The 18,038-nt window shown below is 40.3% G+C and overlaps 2 protein-coding genes across 2 annotated transcripts; one reads left to right on the forward strand and one right to left on the reverse strand.

Moving 5' to 3' along the window:
• Window positions 1-143: 143 nt before the first annotated feature.
• phc2a (polyhomeotic homolog 2a (Drosophila)) lies at window positions 144-6,258 on the reverse strand. Its single transcript, XM_044037416.1, has 7 exons — window positions 5,946-6,258; window positions 4,381-4,543; window positions 3,666-3,744; window positions 2,759-2,870; window positions 2,253-2,379; window positions 1,637-1,868; window positions 144-620 (listed from the first exon to the last, which is right to left on the reverse strand). The coding sequence occupies exons 2-7, from the start codon at window positions 4,516-4,518 to the stop codon at window positions 466-468; spliced, it is 843 nt and encodes a 280-aa protein (XP_043893351.1). The 5' UTR covers window positions 4,519-4,543; window positions 5,946-6,258; the 3' UTR covers window positions 144-465.
• On the forward strand, window positions 6,008-16,427 carry LOC122776794. Its single transcript, XM_044037516.1, has 9 exons — window positions 6,008-6,110; window positions 7,532-7,727; window positions 8,221-9,340; window positions 11,256-11,390; window positions 12,601-12,775; window positions 12,946-13,044; window positions 14,750-14,841; window positions 14,997-15,146; window positions 16,061-16,427. The coding sequence occupies exons 1-9, from the start codon at window positions 6,008-6,010 to the stop codon at window positions 16,271-16,273; spliced, it is 2,283 nt and encodes a 760-aa protein (XP_043893451.1). The 3' UTR covers window positions 16,274-16,427.
• Window positions 16,428-18,038: the final 1,611 nt, after the last annotated feature.

Genomic DNA, 18,038 nt, shown 5'->3' on the forward strand with positions numbered 1-18,038 from the left:
CATCTTTAGACAAGCTTATCACAAAGACTGGAGGCTGAGATGTGACTGGTCTGAAACAAGTGGAACAGCCTGTTTACATGGAGCAGTACAGGGCTGTGTCAGGGGTCAACAGGCCACTCTGGTAAGGATTTTCTTTTTTTTTGCCATTTTAGGAGGTAAAATAATCCAACATGTGAGTTTGAACTTTCATTTTAACTCAACAATCCAGCGACTGAATTGTTAGAGTTAGAAAATACGGGCTGAAAATCTCCTGTGCTGACTGTAAATGCCTCCTGCATGAAGCCATGGTGCAGTAATACTTTATTTAAAAAAACAAAAAAGTTATCAGTGTAAACAGTGAGTCAAAAAGTCCCCACTGACGTCAAAGAAAAACATCAAATATCAAACACCTGTGGCCCAGTACCTCTTCTCAGTCAGTTCACATTTGTCCAGAGCTGCCTTTGTGAGCTGTGTGTGTGTGATGGGCTATGAGTCTTTGAGCATGCTGATATGGGCAAAGACCTTGAGTGCAGGGCCCAGTTTGATGTTCATGGTTCCCATGAGATGATCCTCCTTCAGCAGCAGCAGCGCCTGTCCGTCGATCTCCTGAGAGCGGAACTCCTCGGCGATCTCCAGACAACCTGCAGCAACGACACACACGCAGTTACAGTAGCTGACACGTCACACGTCACATTCACTGCGATCTGTAGACTGAGAGACGAGCTGAGACCTGCTCCGTTTGGCTCTGGCGTACGAGTTTTGCTGACAGTAATTAAACACTGCCACATTGATCAAGTGTCAATCACCTTACACTGAAAGGTAAAAAAGGTGCTGTATGTAACGTTTAACAAGTTCTGGCATGACTTCCTCAGCCTCAACAACGACTTGTACGCTGACTCCTAGGAGGACTGGGTTGGATTTGCACCTGTGGTAAACAGCAGTGACCGACTTCACTGAAGAAAAGTGAGCAGTGAGTTGTTGTTATTTTGTCTAAGAACTACAAGTTTTATCAAGTGCAGCTTATAAGACCTAACAGGAAAGTGACTGATGCTGAGCAAGAGTGTTGCTATAGTTACCTCATCAGTGTTAGTACAATACTGCTCTGTCACTGTTTTGGCCGGAGCCTAGGACACTCGCTTTTGTGGCCGTCACAAGCCTTTAAGACTGCAAGCAAAGCAATGAGGGTGTAGAATGCTACGTTTAGTTTTTTATATATATATTTATAAAAAGTAATAATATTTATGTTTTAAAATCTTATAAGCATCAGCCCTACTTATGCTTCACCTCTTGATTTCTGAGCGAACAACTCATTTCCTCAGGTTCATTGAGCTGTTTTTAGCATATTTGTTCATTATTCTGTTGCGCCTTTGTTGTCTTTGCTATAAAACAACTATCAAAAGATTACTTAGTAATGAAAATAATTGTTAGTTGCTGCCTCAGGGCATCTGTCTCCTATGAAGCACATGCTTTTGTCCCCGCTCATCTAATGAGAGGACCTGCTCCAATCGCTCATTAACGGAAGAAAAATGATTATCCGCCACTAATTGCAAAACTGGTCCGTCTGCATATTTCTGGACTGAAAATCGCGTCGCGTGAACAAGGCTCGAGACAATGAACATGGATTAAGAGGCTGCGGTTTGCCACTTGGCAGCCCCACCTGACAGAGAGGAGATGAACTCGTAGACGTCCGTGATGTTCCACTGACCAGGATCGCTGGGCAGGAAGGTGTGAGGCAGCAGGGGAAGCTCCAAGTCCGGCACCGAAGGCAATCGCTGGGTTGTCAGAGTGTTTACGAAGCTTGGTAAATCGGAACATTGGCTGGACTCGCCCTGTGCTGGGTGGACAGAGTGACCGGTGGACAGAGCAGCAGGAGCAGGAGCAGCAGGCTTCTGCACATGGAGGTCAAAATTAAAAGCCTGATCAGAATAAAAGTGCTTCATGTCAACATGGTTCAGGTTAAACAAAGTACTGTGCAAAAGCCTGAGGCACCATTTGGTTTGTTAGTTTATCAATGCTATAATGATCATATAGTGTCATTATTTCATATGCAGTTTAAAAAAAACAACAACTTATCTTTCAGAAAAGAAAACGGCTCTTTTGAGTTAGTGTCAAGTATTCAGTGTGATCTAACCCTGACACTTGAACAATAACAGGACCCTGGCTTTACATTACTGGTAAAACCTATTTGTTGTACTATTTAATGTCGACAAACATTAAGAACAACAAAGCTGGTTGTGCCTTTTATAATAGTACTGTAATTCTCTCTCTCTCACCTTCTTTTTCGTGTCTAAATTGGAGTTTCTGTGGTTTCCATTCATGACTCTTTGTTTCTTCATGTTCTCCAGGGTGCTTTTACGGTTTGGGAAGAGACCCATTCTCTTTGTGCAGCCCACATTGTAGCTACAAAAGAAAGATATAATGTGACATGAGCTTCATGATTAGTCATTCAATCAATCATGAATAGCTTGCACAGCAATTCCACAAATAATCCCTTGTTACAATAATAGTATGCCGGCCAGCAGAAAGAGCAGAAGTCCACACCGGACACTTTGTTGACACTTTGCACGTCCATCTGTAATTGCAAGGATCATCTGTTCCTTCTGTTTATAGCATGAATGTCAAATGGTTCGCTTGACAGGCTTCAAACGTGGCAGGTGACTTACTGCAGGCACCAGAGTGATAAAAAAAATGCAGGAGATATCGGTAAACAAACAGGCACACATTGTAAACGGGCACTGCACTAGAGACAGACAGACACGCCTTTGTTGTCTTGCCTTACCGTTTGGCACACACTGTCGAGCAGAACCTCTTTGACCTTTTGAAGATGGAGGCAAAGTCCACTCTGCCGCACAGCTCACAGGTCAGCATGGGCTCCTGCTGGTTCTTCAACTCTGAGGGAACACAGTGGATAGATACGCTGTCAGCCGGACTAAGTCATAAAAGCTCATCTCCACAGTACAATGTAAACATTTAGAATTTCTTTTCCTAAAAGTGGGTGAAAATGAGTCTGGTGCTCTTCAAGCAACAACTCCTTAAACTCAAACCTAGAGATCCTCTAGCTCTAAGTTGTGTGGTGTGTCCTTGACTGAGGGAGCGTTTGTGTATACAGTGGCAGCACAGGGGCGGGTGGAGACAAGAAGCATTTATTCAAAACTGTTGAAAACAACTGAGCAGCAGAATTCTCTTCTGAAACTCTTTTCGTGGGCATTTCTTCGTGCTCTCAGCATCACTCCAAACTGTTTGCAGTCGTCTCACTTCACTGCCTCAGCGTTGCCGTGGCCTCTGTTTGTACGGACATAAAACAAATCACTTCCTGTGTGCAGAGCAGGAATGCGGCTGGGATGACACGAGAGCCAAACACTGCCATGTACTGAGACACACAGAGAGAGGCATGTGGAGCTGATAGACTCAATAAGTGCTGTGTGAACTCGCGTGACAATGGTTTGAATTAGCAGACATTTGTTTATATTTAAAAGTTAAACACTACAGCTTTTAACTTTGCAGTTATAAATACAGCCATTTGATGTGAGTGACTGTGTATGTAACATGTATGTCTAGTGATGGGACGTATGTTAAGGAAATCTATGCCTATTATTATTATTATTATTATTATTATTATTATTATTATTATCATATTATTACCATTTAAAATCGCCTTGTTTTGTGTCGTGTCGTGAGAACTTTACCATTTGGTGAGAGGCCGTTCATCTTTGAGTCTGCTGTGAGTCGCCATAGGCTGTCAATTGAGAAAGATGGACGTTCTACCTGCAGACACACAAAAAACAAACAAACTGATGACTACAGCAAGAGGGCGGTGCTGCAGCTCACTAAAACACTGGTAGAACATCTTGTACATCTACAGCCTCTTGTTCAAACTGAAAAGTCAAATGTCTGCCCTTATTTTGAGAAATATTTGCGTATAGAGAAATATAATGTGTCTGGAGGACTTTTCCTTTTTCTTCCACAGATTTTAGAGAAAATTCTCAGTGTCTGAAATAAAGAAGACTATTAGACTATAATTCCTCTGTCTCTCGTAAAAGTATCCAATTAGTTCAGAGCGTATGGTTCCTGTGGTTCCTTTTGTACATGGAACTGAAATGTTTAAAACCAAAAAGGAACATGACTGTATAGTTTCTTACAGATAAAGTTGTGAATAATATAATAAATAAGTCTTCACTCGTGGTTCACAGACAAGTCCCACGTATTTAATCAGTATTTACACATCTATTTTGTTTCTTGAGACACTTAATAGTATAAACACTGACCTTGTCAGGGCCAATAGACTTAATAGGGACCAAAGCCTGGTCCTAATGAGGCAGGACGTGGTTTCTGAGGCCCTGGTTAAGGTTAGGGTTAAGCATTAACCATTAATGGGGGCAAATGCAGAGATGCAGTACTCACAGGAAAAGGGTCGGCACCCTCCTGGATAACAAAGCCTTCTATAAGATGGGTGAGGATGTCGGACCTGACTAAGGCCTGGGCTGGTTTGCTCTCTCCATTTTGTTGGCTGCTGGTAGTGTTCCCATTCCCAGAGGTCATGACTAGAGCACAGGCCACCCCTCACCTGTCAAAACAACAGCATGGTGAAGTCAGAAGGTCAACCCTTGAAACCAGGGCAGGCCCCCAGTAACTGCCATTCAAACCCAAGTCCTTCACATAAGGTACAGTGTTCTGGTGAAAGAACAGGGTTTCTCTTCATTGATTTGTAAATCTGTTTGTTTATTTATGTTTTTGGAGAAAATAAATAATGTAATGTATTTTCTCATGCCATGAAGGTGATGTTTTCCACTTCATTTATATTTTAAAATGCCACCAACTGTTTGACTTGACTGTTTTTATGACTAAACTAATAGTTGCAATCAGCAGCACAACCCTGAATAAGCAAATGTGAGATAAGGATGAGCCAATAATATAGTCAGAAATCCTGGTCTGTAACACTGGTCAAAATCACAAGATCAGCTTTTACAAAAAGAAAACCTGTGAAACAAAGTAATAACCACAGACTGTAAAAATGTAAATAAAAAGCAACAGTGTGTTTTTACTCTGTTATGTTGTGAGCTACTTATTTCTTCTTACTTGCGTCACAGATGTGGCATTGTGTTTTTAAATATAGCCGTTTATGATTGTGATGATTATTATTCATAATCAATTAATCTGTCAGTTTCTCGATTAAGGGAGTAATCATGTGGTCCACAAAATGTCAGAAAATGTTGTCAGTGTTTCTCAAACCTAGAGAGGATGATGTTCTCAAATGTCTTGTTTTGTCCAAAAACCAAAAAATATTCTGTTTTAATAATGATTTCTTTGTTATATGAAGCAAACAACTTGTTTTAATTCCTTAAAAACACTCAAACTGATTAATCGATTGTCAAAATAGTTGACGATTCATTTAGTAACTGATTCATCAAGTAATTGTTTCAGCCCTATATACAGTAGAACAGTATTTCTGATTTTCCTCCACGTACCACCAGAGGAAGCTCGCGTACCACTGGTGGTGCATGTACCCACAGTTTGAGAACCATAGGGGGCTAAATTGTTTCAGTTGCCCTAATTTGCTAGCACTGAACTGTGGTTATTAAAGTGGAGAAAGACATTGGCACATAGCTTATTTTAAAAAACAACAACCAAGAGAGTTAGCAACAGTTCACACGCTAGCCACAACAAGGTGATTTATAGGATTATATATATTTATAGGTATGTGTGTGTGTGTGTGTATAGTTTGATACTATATTTAGAAATGACGCATACTTAAACCATTCACAACGTTAGCTTTGTGCTAATATAAAGTTACAACTAGCCTCGTGTCAAACCAGTGTGGCCAGTGTTTTAGTGGATTTGTTAGCAGTTGGTGTGTGTGTGTGTGTGTGTGTTATATGGTTTTATTTAAAAACACACTCTCTGTTTGTTTGTTTTTAAATCAAACTCACTCACTCACTCACTCGTTCACTCCAGAGTAGATAGCTTACTTTTTTACAGTGTGAAACCAGCTTTGGGTGAGTGAGAGAACAGGCGCTGTTGCTCGGTAACAATGGCAGAGCGAAGAAAAGCTCTTTGTTCAGCGGCTCCAAACAACGCTTTCATTTACTTCCACTGCCTCCGCCACAACGACGGCCCGCCGCTTTCACACACAGGTACTCACACACACGTACACACACATGCACCAGTTTTGCAGTAAAGTGGAAAGCAAAAGTCCAGCCGTTCTTCACATGGACACAGACAAAGTTAACGGCGCGTTCACGTCCCCTCACTGTTTCTCCTCATCCACTCAGTGTGTCTGTGTGTGTGTGTGTGTGTGAACATCCAAGCCTGGGACATTCACACGAAGCACTTCCGGCAACAACTTTCAAAATTAAACGTACATTTGGTTAAAATTTAGGAGAGTTTACTGCAAGTCAAGTCAAGTGGGTTTTATTGTCATTTCATTTCATTCAGCTCGCCATACAACTTTATTCTAGGGCTGCAACTAACGATTAGTTTCATAATCGATTACTCTATCCATTATTTAATTAATTAATCGAGTAATCGTTTGATCCATAAAATGTCAGAAAATGTTGATCAGTTTTTCTCAAACCTGAAAAGGACAATGTCTTCAACTGTCTTGCTTTTGTCCAAAAACCACATTTTATTCAGTGTTATTAATTTCTTTGTCAAATGGAGCAAATAAACCAGAACATATTCACATTTAAGAAGCTGAAAAATCTGAAAACTTGTTTTAATTCCTTAACTACACTCGAACCGATTAATCAATTATCAAAATAGTTGACGATTTATTTAGTAATCGATTAATTGAGTACTTGTTTCAGCCCTACTTTAATCTCCAGTTTTTTTTGCTCCTCCATTGACATGCTTGTAAAGTTACTTTGCCTGTAAAAGAAACAAATAAATGAAATGTGGACTGTAAAAAAACACAGATGCGGAGGGGGTCGGTGTTGATAACACTGGGCATGACACGATGTGAATTTTGCGTCGGTCTGGCCACACAGTGCAATTTGTGCGATCGACACAATGTGTCAATAGCTCCAACTTTAAATATTTTGTATCGATAGTCTACATCAATCGTGCATCGTGCACATGACATGATTTGCGTCATCAACGTGCAATGCACAGCCCAGAAGTGGAGCAATGGAGGTTGGGCACCTTGCTCAGCGGCACCAAACTGGCAACCCCCTGGATACAAGCCCAATTCCCTTCCACTTGACGACTTGCTCCTGCTACCTGTATTGACTTGAAAAAGAGAGGCTCTTGTGACTTTTTTCCTGGTTGAATAAAGTTGTTTTTTTAGTACAATATTTGCTACAGTAACTTTATTTCATGTAATCAATCAATTTTTTAAGACTGTACCTCATTTTCACTTGTAACCCTGACCTTTGACATGTCTGTGCAAGCAATACAGGATATCGACATTAAAACTTTTATTTTGAAGTTTGTCAGCGGAAGTGGAGCTGCCTCTGGTGCTGATGCTGCTGATGCTGCTGACTTGGTCCTTGCGTTCATTCATTCACTGATGGGACAGAAGATGCTGAGTACGTTCAGTGCGCTCGTGCCTCCGCAGAGAACGCGGAGTCGGCGTTGATAAAGTCACCGATGAGCTGCAGCGCGAGTCTCATGTCATCGCTGGACTTGATGAAAAAGCAGTGTTTGGCGTCTGGGACTCGGTCCTCTGCTCATCTCAAACGGAGACTCGTCAGGAGGAGCAGGGTCGCGCCGTGGACGCAGCAGGACGCGGACAGCGAGTGTCAGCTGTGCAGGTGAAGGTGTCCACATATCATCCAGGTGTTTTCTCATTCATGAAAACATCAGCTGTATTGCTTTGATTTGAATGTTCACCCATGTTTTTGCATTTATTTGAACATAATAAAATAACTAAAATTATTTTTATTTATCCTTTATTTAGCCAGGACGATACAGGATTGAGATCTTCTTCCAGGGAGTCCTGTAGACAATTTCAGATATAGATCTCACAACAGAATATGATAGTTAAAAGAGAGAGATATAATAAAGTGAACTGCAGATGTGTACAGCCATACCAACAAGATCCCTAATCTGAAATCTATTAGACCTCTGAGCTTGGGATGGAAGAAAAAGAGGTTCAGAGATGTAAGATGTTGCCAAACCATTAAGAGCTTTAAAAACCAACAATACAATTTTAAAATCAATCCTGAAACTACACTGGAATTAGTTTGTTTGGTGAACACTGAACGCCTCCTTCAGCCGTTCACCTGTTGTGTCCCTGTCTTCCAGGTGTTCCGTGATTCCTACGTCTGGCAGTAGTCGCACAGTTCGACGGATTCTGATGGTCTGCCTCCTCTCTCTCCTGGCCCTGCTTGGCTCCGTGTCCATTGACCTCAGCTCCAACTTTGAACTGCTGCACACGACAGGAGCCGCCTACGACGAACTGACTTCCTGCAGGACCATGGCGATCCTGCAACTTGTCGGCAAGCTTCAGACGATGAGACGCTTGTTGGCCAAACAAACAGGCGGCGAGGTGTTTGAGAGCAGTTTCTCGGAGGCTGTATCTCCCATTTTGGATCATCTGTGTGGTGCAGGTCACAGAAACAGCCACGGACTCTCCTGTGGTGTCGAGTTGCCTGGACTTTGCCAAGAGGTGAGGACGAGCATTCAAGGATTTGTGGACATGAACCGTACAAGTGAAAACAGCACTGCTGCTTTTACCTTGGTCATTGAGAAGCTTCTGGACATCTGGGGTCCTGTAGAAGATACTTTAGTCAAAGTCAAACAGAGTTCTAGCTGGAGAGACGTCCTGTCCGCAAGGCTTCTCGTAACATTTATAGAGCTCAACCACCAGTTAATGGACTTCCCCCATCTAGCAGATCACACTGACTTCCAGCACAAGTGGACTTCTATCCTAAGCTGCCTGGTCTTTGCCAAAGTTCTGACAGAACAACTGGACGACTGCTGGTCAGAGAACATAGACCTCAAGTTCAACTCCAGCCAACATGTGAAACATAGCTTTGACACAAGTTTGTGGCAGATCTCTGGAGCAGAGCCACCGTTTCTGTCTGGGTCTCATGTTGGGATTCAAGCTCTGGCCAACACTCAGCAGTGTTTCTTTGATACTGCGGTGCCAGCTCTCAGGTTGGCCTCTCGGGCTGTATCCTCTGGCCTCAGTATGAGGATCTGCCTCCTGGCCATCGCCTGCCTCATCTACCCAGTGGTTATGCTCTCTTTCAAGCAGATGGCTGAGTGGATACAGAAATATGCCCAAAGATTGAAGGAGAAGATGGAGGACCTGAAGCGCCAGAGGGAGCTGGCCGAAGACCTGCTGCATCAAATGTTACCCAAGTCGGTGGCCAAGCAGCTGCGCCAAAATAAACACGTTGAAGCCGAAAGCTATGACAAGGTTGGTGAAAACTATTTTCTAAAACCTATTTCAAGGAAAGGCACTTGGCCACCAATAGCTTCAAATGTTCAGTTCTGCATTTCAACTCAGAAAAGAGCGTGTTTGAGCAACAAACCTCAGTTCAATCATATTATCCTCATCCATCCTGGTCTTTTTCTGAGGGCAGCCCAAATGAGCCGAGTAGTGCTAGAACAATCTAGAAAAGCGCCATTTGTCTCTGTCTTTTCTCTCGTGTCTCCTACCCAACCAATTGCTTGCTCATTGTGTTCCTGTTTGGTTTCTCAGGAACCCACTTCCCTCTTCCAGGTATGGTATGATTTTACACTTGCTGTGTCTTAGGACATGAGTGGAGGAAGCTTCTTTAATGAGAGATGAAAGATCTTCAAGAAAACAAGAAACCTATCTACTCTCAGGTTCAGACTCAAGGTTCAGACTCAAGACTTTAGACCAAAGAGCTTTTTTGTATTGGCTCAGGAGCTGACTTTGATCCTGATTTTGGACTTGGAATTGTTTGGGGCCTGACTTTGGATTTCATTGTTAAGTTGACTTGGAACTAGTTGCCTTTTTAAAAGTGAATAAACTGCTAATGTTTTACAGTAATTAATGGCAGCAATTGCTGCACATGATTTATTTTATTTTATTTTACATAATTACAAAAGAATAAGGGTGAATCAGCACAAAAAAAAGAGATGGAGACATGAATGAATTGTGCCTTAGATAATCAGTGCAACCTCTCCCTTCACGTCCTCTCTCTTACACTTTTAACACATTCAGAGAGTTCCTAATGTGGCAAAGAGGCCACAGGGAGCTACTCTGAAGAGACAACCTCTGCAAGATCTGCAGACATGCTCAACAAGGGTGTGTGCGCGACGCTGCCTTTGTTGCCATTGTTGGCGTAATTACCTATAATTGCCCTGTTTCATATTCATCAGGAGATAAAACAAGTTATGCAGGTGAAAATTGCATCTGGCTTATTGAAGAGGTTTAAAGCAGCTGTACCAAACGCAACAGAGTGCAGCTGCGGCGGCGGCAGCTGCTCCTGAGAAGGAGCGTGGGCTTATTTTAAAACTCATTTCTGAGAGGAAGAAAAGGGAAAGCATTCTTCTCCCATTGTGTTCCAGAAAAGTGAAGCGTGATGTCCTACTGAGGCCAAAATGTACATTACACCTGAAACCAGAGGTGTTTCCAGAACACTTTACTAATAATGCTCATTATCATTGATAACAATGAATGTGCCCCCAAGCATATTCAAGGGTTAGGTAAGGCTAATGGATGAATGGAGGGATGGTTCAGACATTTATTGATAATTGATAATGGCTTATATGTTTAATTACTCAATTTGAAACATATATATGAAGGTTGAAATATCTTTTCATATTCAATTTTGTCTCCAAACATCTGGTTGCTGCTCTAATAGTTATATTTAATATTTACTATTTAAAATGAATAAATGTTAGATCCACAAAATGTCAGAACATGTTAAAAAAAGAGGTCTTGTTTTGTCCACAAACAATTAGTTTCAATGTTTTCCCCAGTAAATACTAAAAGAAAAACATTCAAACTAATCAATTGATCATTAAAATAATTGGAGTCACAATCTTAAATATCCATAATCAACTCAAGTTCATCAATCCTGAGGATATTTTGAGTGTAAATATACAGTACAGTATATTATACACACACCTCCATACATCTTCCTCTTCTTTCGGCTTCTGCCTTTAGGGGGCGCCACAGCAGATCATCTGCCTCATCTCACCCTCTCCCTTATGTCAATCATATATATTAATAAAGAGTATGCACAAATGTATTCATATATATTAATACACACACATATATGTGTATATATATATATACATATATATATATATATATGTGTATATATACTGTATATACACTTCTCCCCGTCGACTCCCAGGTGACCATTTTCTTCTCGGACATCGTGGGCTTCACGTCCATCTCTGCGTCCTGTTCTCCTCTGCAGGTGGTGGAGATGCTCAACAACCTCTACATGTGCTTCGACACGCGCATCGACTCCTACGACGTCTACAAGGTAACTTTAGTGCAACTTTATTCATGAGGCACTTTTTAAACGGGACGCAGTGCAGAAGCAGGTGTAACATTCAGAACATCCAGGAGCAACAAATTAATCCTTAGTCCTCCTGAATCCCCTCTCTCAGGTTTGTGCAGATTTTCTTTGAAGGACAATGCATTGATTTCAATTAATTTGGACAAAGCAATATCCCTGACCTTAATTATAACCAAATAAATATTATCCCCAAACTTAATCAGTTCCTCAGAAATGAGGTTCTGCCACATTAGGACTGTAACAACTGCTTCTGCAACAACTGGTCCTGACATTGTCAGTGTTTATGCCACAGTGAGGTACCAAAAGAGGTAAGAAATTCAAGTACACACACACACATGGCCCATCTGTACAGACAGACGATCTCAAAACAACATAATTTATTATTTGTGAGCAGAAAGGCTGTGTATTTGCATAAAGAGCAGGGAGGTAAGATCTGATCAAAGTGGTCACCTGAGACCCATGTGGACACAAACACAGACAATCAGCGAACAGACAATTCCTCTCCTCAACTCGTCTTTGTCTTCGCAGTGAGAAACTCTCATCAAACTAAATCAAACTCACATGTTATTTTTCTCCAACTACCTGTTCAGCTCAGAGAGACACTTTTTTTATTACAACATGTATAATTTCATTACACTAAATTGTGAAGATTTGCATCAACAAATAATATTAACTAGATTCCCAGATACACTGGTTTACACCTGGAAAAAAATGGGTTTAGGGGTTTAGTTCCACTTTAAACATTCTGCAAGAGTAGCTGTATGAGGTACTGGCACATAATAATGATATGATGATAATAAACTTCATAGCTCTTTTCATTGTGACCATGTACTTAAAACACATTAAAATATTCCCAAAAGCTTTGATAAAAGCAAGGTTTTAAGATGTGATTTAAAAAAAAAGCAATAGATGACAAAGGTTTGATCTCCTTTTAAAATAAGATAAGATGGTCATTTATTAGTCCCACAGTGGGGAAATTTACATTTTCACAGTAGCAAACACAGATAAACCTAATTAATAATAAACATTCATTTCGACATAATGTTAAAGTACAATATAGAAAACAAATAAAACAACACAACTATAAAAAGTTAAAATAGAATTCACATTATAGACATCACAAGAATATATACAGTTTGTCACATACTGAGATTAATGACCAAACTGAAACCAGGTGGAGACGATCGGGGACGCGTACATGGTGGTGAGCGGCCTCCCCGAGAGAAACGGAGACAAGCACGCTGATGAGATCGCAAAGATGGCGCTGGACTTGGTGGCGGCCGTCAGACAGATCATCGTCCCTCACATGCCCAACCACAAACTGCAGCTCCGAGCTGGCATTCACACAGGTGAGGGGGGCGCTCACGGGGAAAGTTACTCTACAGTACACACACACACAAATCCTAAAAACACACGAGAATAAAAATAACAAGTGCTCCTTTATATATTTGCACTGTGTGAATATGTGAATCTTCTCCTCCATGAATGACCTTTGATTCATTGTCTCTCTACTCAAAAGGTCCATGTGTGGCAGGAATAGTGGGCTACAAGATGCCACGGTACTGTCTGTTTGGAGATACTGTCAACACAGCGTCCCGAATGGAGTCCACCAGCCTGCGTATGTGCAACTAAATACACACAAACTACTCACACTTCAGCAGGAGGGGTCAAACTCAGATGACCTGGGGGGGCCAATGAGCATCTAGTCTGGTCTAAGCTGGGTTAGACAAAAAAAAAAATTGAAAAACACAATGTCCCATTACAATTAAGATGTTCATGATGATATTTTGCAGAATTGTAAATTTGCCCTTCTTTAGCACACGTAAGGGCTTTAAATGGATAGTTCTTAGTTTTTTTTTAAGTGTGGTTGTGTAAGGTACTGACCACAGACTGTATATAAAATGGACATAGTTACCTGGTTTGAAATGTGAAGCCCAGAGTGAGATGGAAGCAGCAGTTAGCCTCCAGGCGGCGACTCGCAAAAATATCTGAATTTGTTATAAAAATGTTATAGTGTAGTATGTCGACCAAAATCTGACAAAAATGTCATAGTTTAGTATGTCGTCCAAAATGTGACAAAAAAGTCAGTTTAGTATGTTGTCAAAAATCGGACAAAAATGCCATAGTTTAGTATGTCGTCCAAAATGTGACAAAAAGTCATACTTTAGTATCTCATCAAAATTTTGACAAAATAAGTCATAGTTTAGTATCTCATCAAAATTTTGACAAAAAAGGCATACTTTAGTATGTCAGACAAAATTTGACAAAAAGTCATACTTTAGTATCTCATCAAAATTGTGACAAAAAAGTGATACTTATAGTATGTCGTCCAAAATTTGACAAAAATATGATAGTTTAGTATTTCGTCCAAAATTTGACAAAAATTTCATAGTTTAGTATGCCGTCCAAAATTTGGTAAAAATGTCATAGTTTAGGATGTCGTCCAAAATGTGACAAAAATGTCATAGTTTAGGATGTTGTCCAAAATGCGACAAAAGTGTGACAAAAAACCCATCGTTTAGTATGTTGTCCAAAATTTGACAAAAATGTGACAAAAATGCCATAGTTTAGTATGTTGTCCAAAATTTGACAAAAATGTGACAAAAAGTCATAGTTTAGTATGTCGTCAAAATTTTGACAAAAAAGTCATACTTTAGTATGTCGTCCAAAATGTGACAAAAATGTCATAGTTTAGTATGTCGTCCAAAATTTGGCAAAAATGTCATAGTATAGTATGTTGTCCAAAATTTGGCAAAAATACCATAATTTAGTATGTCGTCTAAAATGTGACAAAAATGTCAAAGTTAAGTTTGTCGTCCAAAATGTGACAAAAAGTCATAGTTTAGTATGTCCTCCAAAATCTGACAAAATTTTGCAAAATGTCATAGTTTAGGATGTCGTAAAAAATTTGACAAAAAATGTCATAGTTTAGTATGTGGTAAAAATGTGACAAAAATGTCATAGTATAGTATGTCCTCCAAAACGTGACAAAAATGTCATAGTATAGTATGTCGTGCAAAATGTGACAAAAATGTCATAGTATAGTATGTCGTCCAAAATGTGACAAAAATGTCATAGTATAGTATGTCGTCCAAAATGTGACAACAATGTCAGAGTTTAGTATGTCGTGCATAATGTGACAAAAAAGTCGTACTTTAGTATGTCATCCAATTTCTAGGTTCTCACTAGATGCCTTGCCGCAGCAGGCACTAATAAAACAATCATTTTAACTTACATGTTGGATCATTGCCTCAGAAATACGTCATAATAATAATATGAGTAACTGTATTATTTTTTCATCTGTATTTGTCACTCTTTGTCAGCTCAGAAAATCCACGTCAGCTCAGAAACCTACTTGGCTTTGGTCAGAGAAAATGTCTACGAGCTGCAGCTTCGTGGAGAGATTGAAGTGAAGGTACAGATTTTTTACATGTGCCTTTCGTTTAATTTATCTGTGTTTCTATTTACTTTTAACACGTTTTGTGCCTGTGTATGTGTGCTCTGTGATCTCTACGCTCTTTACTTTGCTTACTTATTCATTTCCTGTGTGCCTTTGCCTTTCCCTGCCAGGGTAAAGGAAAAATGAACACATACTGGCTGATTGGCAATAAGAACTACAGCGTTCAGAATGACAGTCTGGTCTGCAACTGGCATCCCGGCATGGCCAAAAAGAAGAAGATGGCGGCGGCGGCGGCAGGAAGCGATGTCTCTGTGGCCACGGTGAGTCCGACTGCTTCAGTGTTTTGCTACACGGTTTATTTAGTGTATTCAGTTTTACAAAATATTCAATATTTTCTGCAAAAGTTTTTCCCATGGGAATGAATGAAGACATTTTCGAAATAACATTTTCATGCATCATCAACACCTTCTAACTCATTCATACTTTTATGTAGTTACACTATTTCAATTTCAATATTTAGACAAACATTTCAAGATGATTCAAGAGATACAACTTTTCAATACCGTTCATATTTTTTTCACAATCAGAGTTTACATTTCAGCTGTTTTTTTGCACTTTTTGGCATGAGCTAGAGTGGAGATTAAAAAAATCTCTCTTCAAATTTGCTCTCAAGTCCACAAATGTCACTATTCATACATGATTTTCTACCAGAATGTAGACACATCGGTTTAGTTTTAATTTAATTGTTGTGATCCATGTTTGCAAGCAGGAGTTCCCCAACTTTTCAGGCTCTGACCAGTTAAGTAACAAGGCCAGAGACATCCATAATCCCAAAAGGACGTAACCCTAATAATGTTATTTATTGATCCAGGCGCAGATCTTCACAGTTTAAAGTTTAGTTAAAGTATTGAAATGATACATATTGTGATTTTTTTTCTTCATTTTGTCACTCAGCCTCAGAATCAGACTCATTAAAAACATTATTTTTATTCAGTCGTTGCAAACAGATATGGCATTGGTGTATATTTGAAAGGGTTGAGGAAGCTAGATCTGATCTTGTGAGGTCACAAGATATCCTTTTCATGTCACATAATTCACTTCATGTCCATATGTAATCAGATTACTGAGGATAAGTGTCAACATCAACCACAACCGTATAAATAAAAATACATGAAATTGAAGGACAATATTTATCAAAGTGATCACTGAATATTGATGTGTGTCTCTGTGCCAGTCGTCTGTGACAGTACAGAGCCTCAGTGAGTACACTTCCAACCCGGCCTCCCTTCCCTCCTCAATGCTGAACCAAAGTCCATCCCGACCCCGGATGGATAATCCCGGCCTGAGTGTGGCAGTTCAGCCAGAACCGTCTGGAAGCAGCTTCAGCACCCTGGGCTCCATGATCGGACGGCTGCAGGGAGATGATCCGTCCAGTCGGCCAGCGTAGGAGCAGCAGTGGACACAGTCCATTGGCCTGGTGTCTGACCTCAGCCCCATCTTTTCCTGTTATTAAGGACAAGAGTCAGTGGTTTGCGGAATTTAAAACAACACTCTTACACAAGTCTATTGTTTCTACAGAGTATGATCACTACTTTATCAGAGCCTTTTTTGGCTGGAAACTGAAGTATGTAAACTGCTCACTCTCCCTGCACCAGAGTCCATAGAGAAAAACCAGTGATTTAACATCACAGCACACAGGAGTTGTTGGTCGACTGCCTCCAATGGTGAGTGCAAATGTGCAGTTTTGTGACATTTGCTGTTTGAAATCTTTTGTTCAGATTTTTGAAACAATTGAAAACAAACTTACCAAACAAGGCAGCAGTATACCAGCAGCTCCTGTGTCCCCTCAACTAAAATCGTCAATTTTCTCTATGGACTTTGGTGTAGGGAGAGTGAGCAGTTTACATACTTCAGTTTCTCCGGGTTCTTCGGCTTCCTCCCATAGTCCTAAAACATGCAATATGGGGATTAGGTAAATTGGTCACTCTAAATTGACCGTATGTATGAATGTGAGAGTGAATGGTTGTTTGTCTCTATGTGGTGATGAACTGGCAAACTATTGCCCCCCCATCGCCCTGTGTCAGCTGGGATTGGCACAGCACCCCTTGCGACAATCCTGTGGAGGATAAAGCAGTAGAAAATGGATGGATGGACTTTGGTGCAGGATAGTGAGCAGTTTATAAACAACAGCTTCCAGCTGGAAAAGGCTAACAAACAGCAAGATAAGGCATATGACCCATACTTAAGATATCATCAGACAGACATCAACTGTGTAAACTGGATAGCCTATTAAGTGGCTAAATGGACTATCCTTTTCAAGCTGATCCAATAGTTTCATCTCTTCAAAAGTATGTATTTCTTTTGAAGAGGTAACATCAGAGGGATTTTCTTGTGTTTTCCATGTGCAGTAGGAGAGGCAGCACTTGACAGTTTTGATATACATACACCATCTGTGATGCAGACACTGTGTCACTGTAAAGTCGAAGCACTGCCAATGTTTTGTGGGAGATGTCTAAAGATGTTAAATAAAAAAAAGTTAAAATAGTGAGGGTGGTAAAAGGTCTTGTGTACAGGCTTTTATACTAGCACCTACAAGCAGGTTGGTACTAACAATACGACAATGTGTTGACATTAGAAAGGGAATAGGTTTCAGTACGTTCTGTAACGTCACCACTAGATGCCACTAAATCCACACACTCAGCCTTTAAATAGTTGTATCTCAATTATTTGTGCATCTGCTTCTATAATACAACACACCAGATGGTAAAAGCAGATATTTATAGTATGAACCAATTTTTAAACAGCTGTGGTTTCACACTGTGAAATCAGGGAATGCTTCCAGGGATCATGGAAAGTTTAACGTTGCAAAAGCATAAAACATTCCTGATAAATAGTGGGGAAGGAAAAAGGAAGAGTATTATTGCTTTTTTAATCCAGCAGGTGTCAGCAACAGACCAGAATCACCAGAAGCGAGAGGGTGATTTACAAGTGGAAAAGAAGATGGTTGTAATTAGTGTCATTAAAACATGAATAATGAATCCCATCTTTAACCTCGTATTGGATTAAGTCAGAGGTCTCAAAGTCGCGGCCCGCAGGCCACGAATGGTCCCCTTATTGATCTCATGCGCACTGTCGCTTAAAATCATGTCATGAAAACATGGCCCACGACCTTCTCTTCTGAGTAAACACAGTGCTTTTACAGACTGATATGA

This window comes from Solea senegalensis, linkage group LG11, assembly GCF_019176455.1.
Source record: "Solea senegalensis isolate Sse05_10M linkage group LG11, IFAPA_SoseM_1, whole genome shotgun sequence".
NCBI classification, from domain to species: Eukaryota; Metazoa; Chordata; class Actinopteri; order Pleuronectiformes; family Soleidae; genus Solea; species Solea senegalensis.

Excerpts from the sequence above, each read along its gene's own strand:
- phc2a (XM_044037416.1), bottom strand. The coding sequence starts at position 4,518 with ATGACCTCTGGGAATGGGAACACTACCAGCAGCCAACAAAATGGAGAG. Across the intron at positions 3,745-4,380 it reads AGGGTGCCGACCCTTTTCCT|GTAGAACGTCCATCTTTCTC; the intron begins GTGAGTACTGCA and ends GTGTGTCTGCAG. Across the intron at positions 1,869-2,252 it reads ATTTAGACACGAAAAAGAAG|AAGCCTGCTGCTCCTGCTCC; the intron begins GTGAGAGAGAGA and ends CTCCATGTGCAG.
- LOC122776794 (XM_044037516.1), top strand. The coding sequence starts at position 6,008 with ATGGCAGAGCGAAGAAAAGCTCTTTGTTCAGCGGCTCCAAACAACGCT. Across the intron at positions 6,111-7,531 it reads CCCGCCGCTTTCACACACAG|AGAACGCGGAGTCGGCGTTG; the intron begins GTACTCACACAC and ends GTGCCTCCGCAG. Across the intron at positions 7,728-8,220 it reads AGCGAGTGTCAGCTGTGCAG|GTGTTCCGTGATTCCTACGT; the intron begins GTGAAGGTGTCC and ends CCTGTCTTCCAG.